The sequence below is a fragment of the Amborella trichopoda genome, chromosome 2 (genome assembly GCF_054954075.1).
Source record: "Amborella trichopoda isolate Santa Cruz 75 chromosome 2, AtrichopodaSantaCruz75HAP2 v2.0, whole genome shotgun sequence".
Classification (NCBI taxonomy): domain Eukaryota; kingdom Viridiplantae; phylum Streptophyta; class Magnoliopsida; order Amborellales; family Amborellaceae; genus Amborella; species Amborella trichopoda.
Genome location: NC_142337.1, coordinates 18,753,597 through 18,766,790, shown reverse-complemented (window position 1 = coordinate 18,766,790; position 13,194 = coordinate 18,753,597). Strand labels below are relative to the sequence as shown.

Genomic DNA, 13,194 nt, shown 5'->3' with positions numbered 1-13,194 from the left:
ATATATTGATTTTAGAAAGTTTAAAGCCTTAACGAATATTTGAATGATATTTTAGAATGTATGAGAAGACATATGCCCCAAGTAAGAAATGATAATATTATAATATAAATTTCTTATTTGAATTAATTGATGGAAAAATGATTTAAGCAGTGGGGGATAATGGTCCAGCACCTTCCATAAGATGTTGATGGTCCATTTATAGATTGGAGAGCCTTGATCTCTTACCTCACAATTCATCCAAAATCAATAGTGTATATTCAATCACACATGAGTGGCAAGCCAAGAAAAACCCTAATCTTGTTCAAGCACTTAAAAAGAGGAATTCCCTATCCAAAATCTCTACCCTTTATCTTTTACTTATACTTTTCATCTCTCTTGACCTACCAAAGGAGGCACAACCCACATAAAATATCTCTTTCCAATAGAAACTATCTCTCACTCTTCTATCTTGAAAGCCCTAAGGGGGGCACGCCCCACTATCTCTCTCGTCCATGGTTTATCTCATGTCTTCTTCTCTCATGATATTTCATCTATTTTTTTTGTTTAAGCTATAGGGTTGTGGTAGAAAAGAAAAGTATCTCTAACAAAATAGGTTGCTAAGGCGATTCACTTAGGGTTTGAGTTTGTGATCAAAGGGGTTCATGTACCATTGGTGTGGCTTATCCAAACTTGTTTTTCCAGTTTAGATTAAAGTTGACCATTAGATCCCGCGCCATCGGAAGATGGCGACTCGGTGTGGGGTGTAAGAAGTTGGTTGAGGTAATCTCCGATACCCAATTTTGTTTCGCCCGTATTTATATATTATATTTTTTATTCTCAAGTATAGGTTGTGTCTTTTCTTCGTTAATGAAAAGTGTGGTTTTGAATGGTTTCAAGTTCTTGAGATCCTATTGTATTATTTTATTTTATTTTATTTGAAGTTGTTATCTTTCAAAAGGATTTCTTATGAGTGATCTATACCGTGCATAAAAGAAAAAAAATTGAATAAGAAAAAAAAAAAATTGAAAATGAAAAGAAAATGATTGAAAAATTACCTTTAAAAAAAAAAACAAATGATACAAGGTGATCACAAAATTATTAAAAATATTTTTCGAACTGTGATACATCCAAACTATCAAATTTCATATCAAATGGTTGTAAAAAATTGTGACCATTTTATATCAAAAGTAAATGATATCATTAAAAAAAACAAAAAATATAAAAAATTAATAAAACAAAAATTGATTTACGCGCAAGAGAGGGCACCTGCCCAACAGATCGGGTTGCCGCCACCTCTCTCTCCGTGCCCCTATATCTATTTCTCTCTCCTCTCTCTCTCCCCTATCTCAGGAGCTGTCCCCCCCTTTCTTTACCAATTACTCTACTAAACTTGAGAGTTTCTTTCACTTATCTCTTTACAAATCCTTATCTCTGCTGTTCATTAATTGTCTCTCTCTCAAGCGACTTGCTTTTTCTTGGTCTTTTGTGGTGAGTTGGTCTAAGCCATGGAAAGTTGAAAAGGCTGTATGCAGGTTGGGAAATAAGACCCGAGATCCGTGCCTTCTAGGAATGTGACTCTCTCCCCTTCTCATAAAACTTTCAAAGGTATTGTGGTTATTTTATTTTATTAAAAATATATTTTTATATTTTTTTATTAATGTAAATTTAATAGAGAAATGGATGTTTAAAATTTAGGGTTAAAATAATTTATTAAAGAAATAAAAAATAAAATAATGTAAGGATGCGATATCGTGATTAAGACAATCTTAACCCTCTATTTAAAATAGAGGGATGGATAAAAAGAAGATAGAACTTCTACGCTAGGGAGCTTGCCCTATTAAAACAACTACCCAAGGGCTTGAAATCTAACAACCAATACCTACGTGTATGAATCCAACTTTTGAACTTAATAGATCGGGTCAGGGTCGAAAACCTAGACCTAAATACTATTAAGGTTTGGGTTTGGGTTTGGGTTTGAGTCCAGCCAACCTACCCATTGCCACCCCTACTATCCCTCCCTCTCTCTCTACGCCTAGAACCCCAAACGACCTAATTAATTAATTTTTTTCTCTGTCTCTCTCCCCCTGGAACCCTTATAGCCAAATGTTTAGTGGGGCGTTACTTTTTCCCAATTTCTAATATGTTTTTAAGGGGTTTTTGGATAGGGGCGAGTTGCACCCCAAACTCGCCTCACCGTGTGAGACCGAGTTGACTCAGCTGAGTCACGGAACACTGATCCATATCCATGGCGTCCAAAGTTTCAAGAGTTTGGTCAGTCAATTTTGTATTTCCATGGTAGGAGAAGGAGAAAACACTCAGTTCATAACCGTATTGGTCCAGCAATAATACATAGAAATTGAAGCAAGTATCATACACAAAGCACTCAAAAAGTAGTGTAACAGGGTTTAGGGATGGAGCAAAAGGAATTTCTAAATCCCGTTTGGTTTATGGAGCGGGGAAGACCTTGGGGTTACGGGCAACAGAGGTGGCGGCGAAGAGGGCGGCTTCCGCATACTGGCGCGCGGCCATTTCTGCAGTGACGCCGAGGTATTTTCCGGTGGCCTCAGCAGCCTGCCCAGCCCTTGCGAGCTGCTCCAGATCCTTCTCCGCTAATTCGACGGTGCCGCAGAGGACCGCATTAAGCTCTGCCTCAGCCTCCCTCATGGAGGCATGCGCCCGCTCCAGGGCCAGATCCGCAGTTGCATCCGCGGCCGCCCAGCAGGCATCAGCCTCAGCCCCGAACGCAGCCATGAGAGCTTCTAACTTTGCTGGATCAAAATTCTTGTCCTCCAAGGCCTGCTTCGCCAATTCTGACAGCTTGGAGAGCAGTTCATCCATCTTCGTTCTCATCAAAATCTCTCTTCCCCTCTCCCTCTCTGATCAATCTTTCTTCCTCTCTCTCTCGATCGAGAAAATAATTTTTATTTATCAAAAAGGAGATGCCATCGGTCTCATAAAGGCCACTCGATCATGGGACACTTCTCAAAAGTGCTTTGCAGCTGGCGGTGGATCTCAGCATGCTCTACATTTTATTCCCCTAGGGTAAAACCCCATTTAAGATTAATTTTAGTACAATTGTTTCATGCAGCCTGGACCGCATCCGTCGGAGGTATAAACCATCAAGATGGATAGGTGGTTCATAAAAAAAAAAAAAAAAAAGATATATTGAAATTAAGATGTAAATTTTTTTTTTATAGAAATATTATTTTTAGTTTTTATATTTTATTTATTTATTTTTATATTCATATTCTTGACCTTAAGGACTATATATTCTCTAAAAATTAACATCAAAGTCTTTTTCAAAAATAAATTTATCTAAAGGCGCGCAGTTTAAAAGGCCAAGAAAATAATGTATTTAAAACGATCTTCAAGACATTGGCACTGAAGTAAATAGATTGAATGATTGTGCGTATATCTTAAAGAGTGAGTGTAAATTCACAGCACTTTCATTATATATAGATGGTATCCGAATAGCTGGAAATGATTTAAAAATGATTGATAAGATTAAGTCATTACTTTCTTCTCAATTTGAGATGAAGGATATGGGAGAAGCATTTTATGTCCTAGGTATAAACATAACTAGAGACAGAAAATAAAAAATATTGTGCTTGAGTCAAGAGAGATATCTTGACTCTGTTCTCAAAAGATTTAAAATGGAAAATTGTTGGTCGGTTTACTCTTGTTGAAAAAGGAGTACAGTTATCAAGGAAGGATTGTCTAGTAGAAGGATAAGAAAAACCTAACATTCCCTATGCACAAGCTATTGGTAGCTTGGTATATGCAGTAAGATGTACAATGCGACATTTGAGATATGCCATAGGACTTGTTAGTAGATATCAAAGTAATTCGGGCATAGCTCATTGGAAAGCAGTAAAAAGAATTCTAAAGTACATTAAGGGAACAAAACATCTAAAATTGTGTTTTCAAGCAAATAAGCTTGAAGTTATCGGATATTCAGATGCAAATTTTGCTGGAGATAAGGACGATAGTAAGTCAACCTCAGGATATATTTTCCTCTTTGGAGGGACAACTGTTTCTTGGTCTACAAGAAATATGGGTGTGTAACTAAGTATACGCAAGAAGCTGAATACATTGCATGTAGCACTGCTTATACTTTCGTTGTCTGGAAGCGTTTCATAGATAACTTGAAGCTGTAAATAATCAATTGACCGATCCAAATGTTTTGTGATAATCAGGCTGCAATTAAATTAAGTGAAAAGTTTATATAAAGCCGAGGCTCTAAACAATCACATTCGAGCCTCCCTCAAAAATTTCACTAGACGAGATTGTTTTGATGCCCAAAAATCCTCAAATTGATCATCTCGACATCAAGATGCATGGACATGAGAAAAATTTTGATTTCAAGTTTTGGAAATAATGTATTTTGTAATGTATTTTTTTTCCGTCAATTTTCAAGATTTTCAAGTTTTCATAGATCTATCGATCTACAATATTTTTTAAGCTTTAAACTTTATAAATAGATGAAATATATTTTAAGGCAATCACAAAGATTTCCAGTGTTGGAACCACATTTATCGACACTATTTAAAGTTAGGCTCTAATTTGATTTTTTAGAGCCTAGACTTTATACAAACCACACCCTTAAATTAATTCAAAGTTGAGCAAATAGCTCCAAAGGAAGACATATACGTGTCCAATATCACTACATTCAGGATGTAGTTGAGAAAGATGAAATAACTGTTAGCTACTTGCCCTCATCAGATATGATCGCTGATCCATTGACAAATGGTCTAAGTGTTGAACTACTGTCTAAGCATACTAGCTTAATGAGACTTAAAAATGGTTAAGTTAGTCAGTTTTCATGAGTAGCAAATCTGTATCAGCGTGAATATCCTCATGATAGACGTTTGTTATAAGAGACATATCCGTAAAAGTGTGAGAAAAACCTCATGACAATATATTTTCTTAAAAGTCATACTAAAAAATGGGAGTATGCATCGGCCATCATAGCCAAGTGGGAGATATTGACACGTATGGTTATGAAGCCTTATATGTCTTAGCCTACATTTGTGGAAATTCAATATATCCAACGATCATATCCATATGAATGTAATCCTTCGTCCAAAGGTCATATTCATATCAACATAACTCTTCAAAAACCTGTTGGAGATCAGAGAACCCCTTCATCTTCTCAGAGACCCGTTGGAGAAATACAACAGTAGCCCCTTCTTCTCCCTATAAATGGGAAGCCAGAGAGATAATGTCAATAATAAGAAATAGGTGTTCTCTCTCTCTAAAAGTGAAAGGCTAAAAAAAAATCCGGGCTCTGTGATCACCAGTCTTACGACATCTGTTCTTTGATCTTCGATTGGTCTTGTGCCACATCAAATATTTACTAACACTTTACATGTGCGGGCTTGGTCGCATGCTAACAGAGTCCTTAATTTTTAAGATCCTAAATTTGAGATATAACCTCTCAACTTATAGATGGACCTCAATAAGAAAAATTTCCTAATTTTATTTTACACCCACTTGAAAAAATAATGTCCAAAATTGAATAGAGACTATCTAATTTTTAAATCATAATATCCAAAATTGAATAAAGTGAGATCCAAGTACTAAAAACCTCAAATTTCAAATAATCTAGTGATTCTTATATGGTTCCCAAAGTTTCAAATTTCAAAAATTCCTCCCGAAATAAATATACACTATGCTCCCGAGGGAGTATACTATAATGTGGCAGTATCTATTCTATAAAAAGCGGGGCGCTCCGGGAGGCCCCCGAGTCCGGGCTGCCCACACGTCGCCACCGTTCAGCTCTGTGGTATGGGAGTTCTGCAACCTCATCTATTAAGCTTTTTTTTTTATTTTTTATTTTTTATTTAAGGTATAATAACGGTAGTCCTGCGGGTTTAAAAACTTATAGTGAGACTGTATGTGTTTTGCAGCGACTCTTTCTGAAAATTCATATTTATGCGTGTGAGCTTGTTAATATGAGAGAAAGTTATTATCTCTTCGTTGGTGGATGGCATCGGATGTGAGGTCCAAATAAATAGTGTGTACATCGGTCTCCCATTTTGCTTCTCTCTACTCAACGCATGAAGGGCTTCTCTCGACTCCGCATTCCTTTGCGTCTCTCTCTAGCAGACGACGATTCTCTTTCTCTGAGAAACTGCAACTGTTCCAGGTTCTTCCTCTTCCTTTTTTCTTTAAGTGTTCACTGTAGAAGGGGTTCTTGCACAGAGTTCTTTCGAAGAAAATTTGATTCGCTTTCAGATTGGGGGTTTTACCAATTTTTATATAGATTTTTTGTTCGAAATCACGGTTCTTTTTTAAATTAGCATTCTACAAAAATAAGCTCTGATTATTTGTGCCACTTTTAGAGTTGATTTGTACTTCTTGTTGCAGAATTTCCAGCATAAATTTAGACCTTTTTATTATTAAGAAATAAGTTATTCTATAGTATTTGAAGCATTCCTTTGTAATGAAGTTAGGGTTTCTCTATGAGATTTGATTTTACTATGTTTGAAATAGGGTTTCTTAATGAAAGAAGAATAGCTCTAAAAAATCTGGGTTTTCCCTCTGAAATCGTATGAATTACAATATGTTTTCTTGTTTTCGGGAATTTATGAAAATATGTCTCCTTTTCTTGTTCCCATAATCACAAGGCAAATGTCTAGAATGTGTTTGGAGTTATTAATGTTCCAAAACACACACAAATAGTGACACCTTTGGGATATTTCTATGGAGACGTATCCCAATGCATTGAATTTTTAGATTCTTTTTACATTCCTATTTCCTTATGATAATCTCAAATGAGTTTTCCTTAAAAATAGTAGAAAAAAAAAAACGCTAATATTATGGTTTTAATTGGGAAACCAAGATCATCGAAACATATACATGAGAAAAGTAATATTTCCAATACATTATTAGAGAACTTATCACAATGAATTTCCATCAGAAAAGAATAATAAGAATCTCTGCGAGATTGAATTATACTATCTCAATTGAATAGAATAATAAGGTATAAAACAATCATAAGTATTTTGAGCAATGCTTGCATATCTGAGTTCGTAAAAGGGTATGGAACAAGGCCCACATATCCTATGAACAAAAGGGTATAGAATAAAGCTTGCATATTTCATCGAGATTGACTAAAATAATATGAACAAAACTTGTTATAAAGCTTTGGCCATAAAACTCTTTGTGAAATCAATGGAATTTTAAGGTTTGAAATTTAACTGAATTATAGTCCAAGCATATTTGTCGCAGCATGGAAAATTTTCAAGGCCATTAAACCTTGGTAGAGATACGCTATAAGATAGTTTCGATGCGAAATAAAATAACAAATGCACGATAGGCACTGCATGTTGGTCATTCAAGGATTTTCCATATATCGTTATAAACGCAAACATAAAGGGTACCACCATATACTCTGACAAATAAAGGAAATTTTATATACCTGGTATACACTCCCATCTACAAACAACGGACTCCCTATAAATACAGAGAATCTGAGAAGTCCTGGTCATACTAAATTTACAATATTTATGTAAACATATTAATCTGAATTATTTATTCTTATTTCTTTGGGTCATTATGAATGTAATTTTCTTGATGACTGAGATTGCTTTCCTCTATTGACCAACACAATATGTCGTAATGACATATTTATAATCTTTGATTGCACCTGAAAAGCACATTTCTTCAGGTCTCCAAAGAGGACTACATCTTTATATGTGATTGGTCTAGAAACCAATTGATTGCAACAACAAATTGAAAAAGTTTGAATGGTTATTGGCTTGAGACTGTACTTTATTTGTATTCATTGGCAATGCCTTCTTCATTGTAATCCTTTGTTACCATAGGAGGATTAGACCTTTGCAATGAACTATTTCACTCGAACTTGACCCCGGATATTCAATCTATGGTAATATTTAATTGGACAAGGAAAGGTGAATTCCTATGTGTCACTTTTTCCTTGATACAATTTTCTTATAACACATTTGAAGTTAGTATTCTCATTTATTTTATTATATTTCAATTTTCAAATGATCATCGAGAATAATTTAATGAATTTTTCTTTTGCCATCTACAAAATCTTATTCTCTCTCTCTCACACACACACACGGAGACCATCAACCTCATCATAATCTTGGTAAGCATCTCTCTCTCTTATGCTGTAATCTGAATTTTTTTTTTTTTTTGGATCATTGTTCTTGATGAATAAGATTTCTTTTCTCTATTGGCGAACATAATATGTTGCAATGACATTTGGAACCTCTGATTGCACCTGAAAAGCACATTTCCTCAGATCTCCAAAGAATACTAGATCTTTATACGTGATTGTCTTAGAAACCAATTCATTGCAACCAAAAATGCAAATGGTTTTAACGGTGATTGGCTTGACTAGTGTGGTTTATTTGTATTCATTGTCAATGTCTTCTTCATTGTAGTTGCCATTGGAGGATTGGACCTCTCCAATGAACTATTTGATTCGAACTTGATCCTGGATATTGAATGTATACTAGTTTTTAATTGGAGGAGGAAGGATGATTTCCCATGTGTTGCTTTTATGTAAACTCAATTTCTTGATGTACTGTGTTTAGCAATCATTGATTTTTGACATCTTTCAAATAAGAGTTGGAATAGTTAAATTTATGTATTTGAGATAATAACGCATCACACTCATGCAAAACTATCACATGAGGAAAACTTATCTATCCTTAAAGGGCGTTCAATTGCGGTCATTGGTTGCGATATGTGTTTGATCAAAGAGAGTACCTCAACAATAGCATGATCCTAGGCTAATATCATTCCAACTAATGAGATTACCTTCATATTACTTTGGCAAGCAATGGAAAAAGCATTATTTATATTAAATATTACATATATGAAAATGAATAGGCCCTGATATTCCTTTTGAATTCTTGTATTATAGGAATTTGTTACATGATAGTACTGTCCACGCTTTATTTTGGTAGGCAACCATTCATTCTATTAAATATTGCAAGAGAAATCTCATATTGGTCTTGGGATTGCACACAAAAGTAATGACCTGGAACTATTTGTTAAAGGTGAAAATAGATGGTTCGAAGCAAAAGGAATCCGTCAACATGAGAATGAACCATTTGTTAAAGGTGAAAATAGATGCTTCGAAGCAAAAGGAATCCGTCAACATGAGAATGAACTATTTGTTAAAGGTGAAAATAGATGGTTCGAAGCAAAAGGAATCCGTCAACATGAGAATTTCTACATGAGAATTTCTTCACTCAATTGATTCTTTAAGTATTTCATATAAGCTCACTTATAAATGCATCTGATGAATGCTAAACTTTGATTTCCACATATAATTGTGCAGTGTGCACAAGTTACTGTCAATTTGCTAGCATCTCTCACATATGCATAGAATATGATTAGTTACTTTTGTAACACTGTGGCGAGCATTGATGTATATATCTATAAATAGGAAAAAAACGCATATAGGCGAAGTGCTACGGATGACGTGCTGTCCGTTGCGGTACTGCATGATTTTTTTTTATTGTCATGGATCTAGTATGTCCGTGATGGTGCCGCTACGGACATGTTAGGTCTGTGGCGGTCGAAAAATGCACGTCGCTCAATTTTTTCAGGCCGTAATGAGCCTATGGTTTTCGTCCATAAGCATTGTGTGTCGGGTTTATGTGGCCTTTAAAAGTCTTTTGAAAGCTTGTATGTGCATTTTATATAGTGAAAAATAAACTCAGTAGGATTGTGGTCTTCTTGTGGACCATACTAGGCAAATGCTTTTTGCCGATACTCGAACTAGGCCCGACATGTTAGGCTTGCCGAGTTTGGAAAAATCCAAGATACCTGGACATAGAGATATAACTGAGGAGGGTTTAGTAGGTTAGCTCTTGATGAGGTCAGGGTATGCCCAGATGAGAGCCGAGGGACTGTGTGACCCTTGTGTGCGATGAATAGCCTTTAGAAACAGGGCTAAAACCTCATCGTTGTATCATCACACGACATCTATATAGATGTATTGAGACAGTGATCCACTATTGAGGGTGAAGCGTGTACATATGCGAGAGATTACCTTTGTACACCATAGAGTCGTAGTGGCATCATGGTCTGGGGGACAATGTATTTATCTCTAGGGGAGAACTTGAAATCCACAGATTGGGATTACGCCCCCTAGCCAATTGGCTGACTTTAGTAGTCCAATCATGAGGCCCGCAGTGGACTGTGGGACATGTGAATTATTGGGTCAGTGTGAGAAAACTAGTGTGGATTGTGGTTCACAGTTGAAGGTAGAGCGTTCTTGTGCATTGATAAAAATCCTAGACCTATATGGATCTGATTCCCATCAAAATTAATTTTATATTATTTGATTTTTAAAATGTTTATTTGAATTTTTGTAAATCTTCTGATATTTTAATTTTGTCATTTGGATTTATAAATCAACAGAGATTCATTTATAAAGTTTTAAATAAACTAAGAGGTTTAAAGAATCTAAAAATCAAATTTTATTATTTGTAAAAGATATGTAGGACCTACCATTACACATGGGGGCCCATTTAATGTTTTTGTGGGATTGGTGGAGAGGCCACAATGGTTGGCACGTCCCACCCATGAGCAGGTGACCTCTTACTGAATATTGTGAGGGCATCTCCATGTTAGTTGGCTTTCCTAAATTAAGTGGGAAGTTGTCTTGCATATGGAATGAAATAAATGGTGTTAAAATATCTCTTGAATCAAGAAGGCTTGATTAAAGAATAAGGAATGAATATTTACTATAAGAGAAAGTAAAGAGATATTTTCTTTATTTAATTATTATGATAGGAATAGGTTTAGGAAGGGGAAGATAAGGTTTTAACACTTTCCTTTGAATATTTATGGTAGATCAAAGGAATGGATGACTCATATTTTCATCTCACAAGTCTCTTTAGATCGACGGTCAAGATTTGATCTCACTAAAAATAGTGAACCCTAAGGTATAAAAAATCTATAAAAAAGACTTTCACCCCTTACTAAAATTTCTACACCAATTCTCTCTTCTCTCTCTAAAAATTGTCTCTCTCTCCAAGAATTTTAAAAAGGGCTTGCCCCAACCTAGGGCTTCATCTCTCTCTTTCCCTTGGTTTCAAGAGGGGGCACGCCACAACCTAGACTATTCTCTTTGAATTCCCAAGAGGGCACGCCTAAGCTATCTTCTCTTTATCTCTCTTGTGGATTCTAAGGGGCACAACCTAGCTTGGGATTGGTTCTTGATTGGTGGGTAGCAAAGCCCTTGTTAGTAGATCTCTCAATCTCTATTTGATTTTTATCTCTCATCTCTCTAAAGATCAAGCCAATGGGGCTTGAGTAAGACCAAGGCATTGAGGCCTTAGGTAGTTGGTTCTAGATTGAGATCCATATGCTATTGAGAGTGTTTTTGCCATAGTAGGAGAATCAAAAGACCGATCATAGAATCTTAAGCACCATCGGAAGCAGGAGACTCGGCGTGGGGTGTACTAAGCCCCGTTGAGCTAATCTCCGGGATTTTTACTTTAAATTTTATTTTTGTGTCAAGCTCTTCTATTCTCATAAAGCAATGAGTTAATGTTTTGGTTGAAGGAATTGTAATTGTATTAAATAATGGTAGCAAGTGAGATATGTGTTTCTTTTTTTTTCTTTAGTTGTTTCAAGAGTTATTTATTTGTAATTGGACTTTGTGAGTGGTCTTGTCGATGTAAGAATAAGAAAAATATATATTTTTTTTAATTTATATACACTGTGATGTTGGATTTTCTTTAGTTGTTTCAAGAGTTATTTACCATTCTTTTGACAATTTGGGGATGATTTTAAAGAACCATCTAAGTCAAAACTAGAACTCGAGGCTTTTGTAGTAGACATGAGAGCTGATTTACCTTGTTGCATGAGCCATTCTATCTTGCTTTTTTATAACAAATCTGGGTTTTTTGGGGGTTAAGGGATCGAATACCTTTGTTTTCATGGTTTTGTGTTGCGCATTTCCCAGTTTTGTAGTAGGAGAAACAACTTTCCAGGTTGAAGGTGTCAGCCTCCTAGTCTGGGACGATCCTATTCTAGGGATGGATGTGTATGTGGTAAAAATCTTTCTCTATTTGTTTTGACCTTGATTTTGGTTTACTTTCCTATGCCAATGATATTGACTTTGGGGTTATCGATCGCCAACTTTTCTTTGCATTCATGCTCCCGTCGATGTCGTCATGCATTGAACCCCTAAGTGCGATCAAACATAACATCAGGCCGTTCCCACTCAAACTCGTTCTCTGATTTACGCTGATCTCCACTAGAACTCGCACAATATTGATATAAAACCGCAGAACTCATCTTGTTCAATGTATGATGTTGCAACCTTTCTTTTTGCAACAACTTTTTAACCATCTCGCACAAGATGGATATAAAATCGTAGAACTCATCTTGTTCAATGTGTGATGTTGCAATCTTTCTTTTTGCAACAACTTTTTAACCATCTCAGTCAAGTTGTCGATTTTCTTGTATATTTGGTCATGCTCGGTATTTTTACGATTGCGACCTCTACGACCATCCATCGTAGTCACTAACCCTTTTCGAACCATGCTCTAATACCAAATGATGCAAAAAGAATATGGGAAATTAAATCCGGCCTTCTTTCGATCTTAAACAAGATAAATTCAACAATAATGGAGGAAAAATATGGTCGTAAATCAAACCATGGAAAAGAAGAAGCTATATTTGTTCATTCTTAAACAGACTGTCTCTGGAAAAATATCAAGTCTCATTTCTAAGGGGAAAGTTCTACTTTAAATAAAAGACAATTAAAAATGAATAAAAAATCCAAAAGAATAGACTCTCTCTCCTACGTCAATCTCTATCACTCTCTCAACCACGTATATCTCTCTCTCCCCCACGTTAATCTCTCTCGCTCTCTCCCACAATTTTCTCTCTCTAGCTCATCTCATTTTCACGTGAATCTCCCTCTTTTTGTTACGAATGTTATTAACTTTCATTAAAAGGGTTACACAAAGGATATTACATCATCTGAAATGGTAAACGAGGATAAGGAACACCCCGTCAACCAATTGATCTGCTAAAGAGTTAGCCTCCCTAAAAACATGCTAGAAAGAGATAGTCAAACTAGCTGATAAGTCAATAATTTGAAGTGATATCGGTTTTAAGTCCCACGGAACCTTTTGCTTCTTATTGCACCATTGGATAACAATCATAGAATCATCTTCAATAATACAACTACCTAAATTTTTGCTGCAA

The 13,194-nt window shown here is 35.7% G+C and overlaps 1 protein-coding gene and 1 long non-coding RNA gene across 2 annotated transcripts; one reads left to right on the top strand and one right to left on the bottom strand.

The window, feature by feature from the left end:
- Window positions 1–2,275: 2,275 nt before the first annotated feature.
- Window positions 2,276–3,197, bottom strand: MEE9 (maternal effect embryo arrest 9). Its single transcript, XM_006855832.4, has one exon. It carries the CDS (start codon window positions 2,827–2,829, stop codon window positions 2,425–2,427), a length of 405 nt encoding a protein of 134 aa, XP_006855894.2. The 5' UTR covers window positions 2,830–3,197; the 3' UTR covers window positions 2,276–2,424.
- A 2,526-nt stretch (window positions 3,198–5,723) lies between these two features.
- Window positions 5,724–8,577, top strand: LOC110008240 (uncharacterized). Its single transcript, XR_016050458.1, has 3 exons — window positions 5,724–5,764; window positions 5,889–6,127; window positions 8,397–8,577. It is a non-coding gene; the product is annotated as an uncharacterized LOC110008240 (long non-coding RNA).
- The last annotated feature ends 4,617 nt before the right edge of the window (window positions 8,578–13,194 follow it).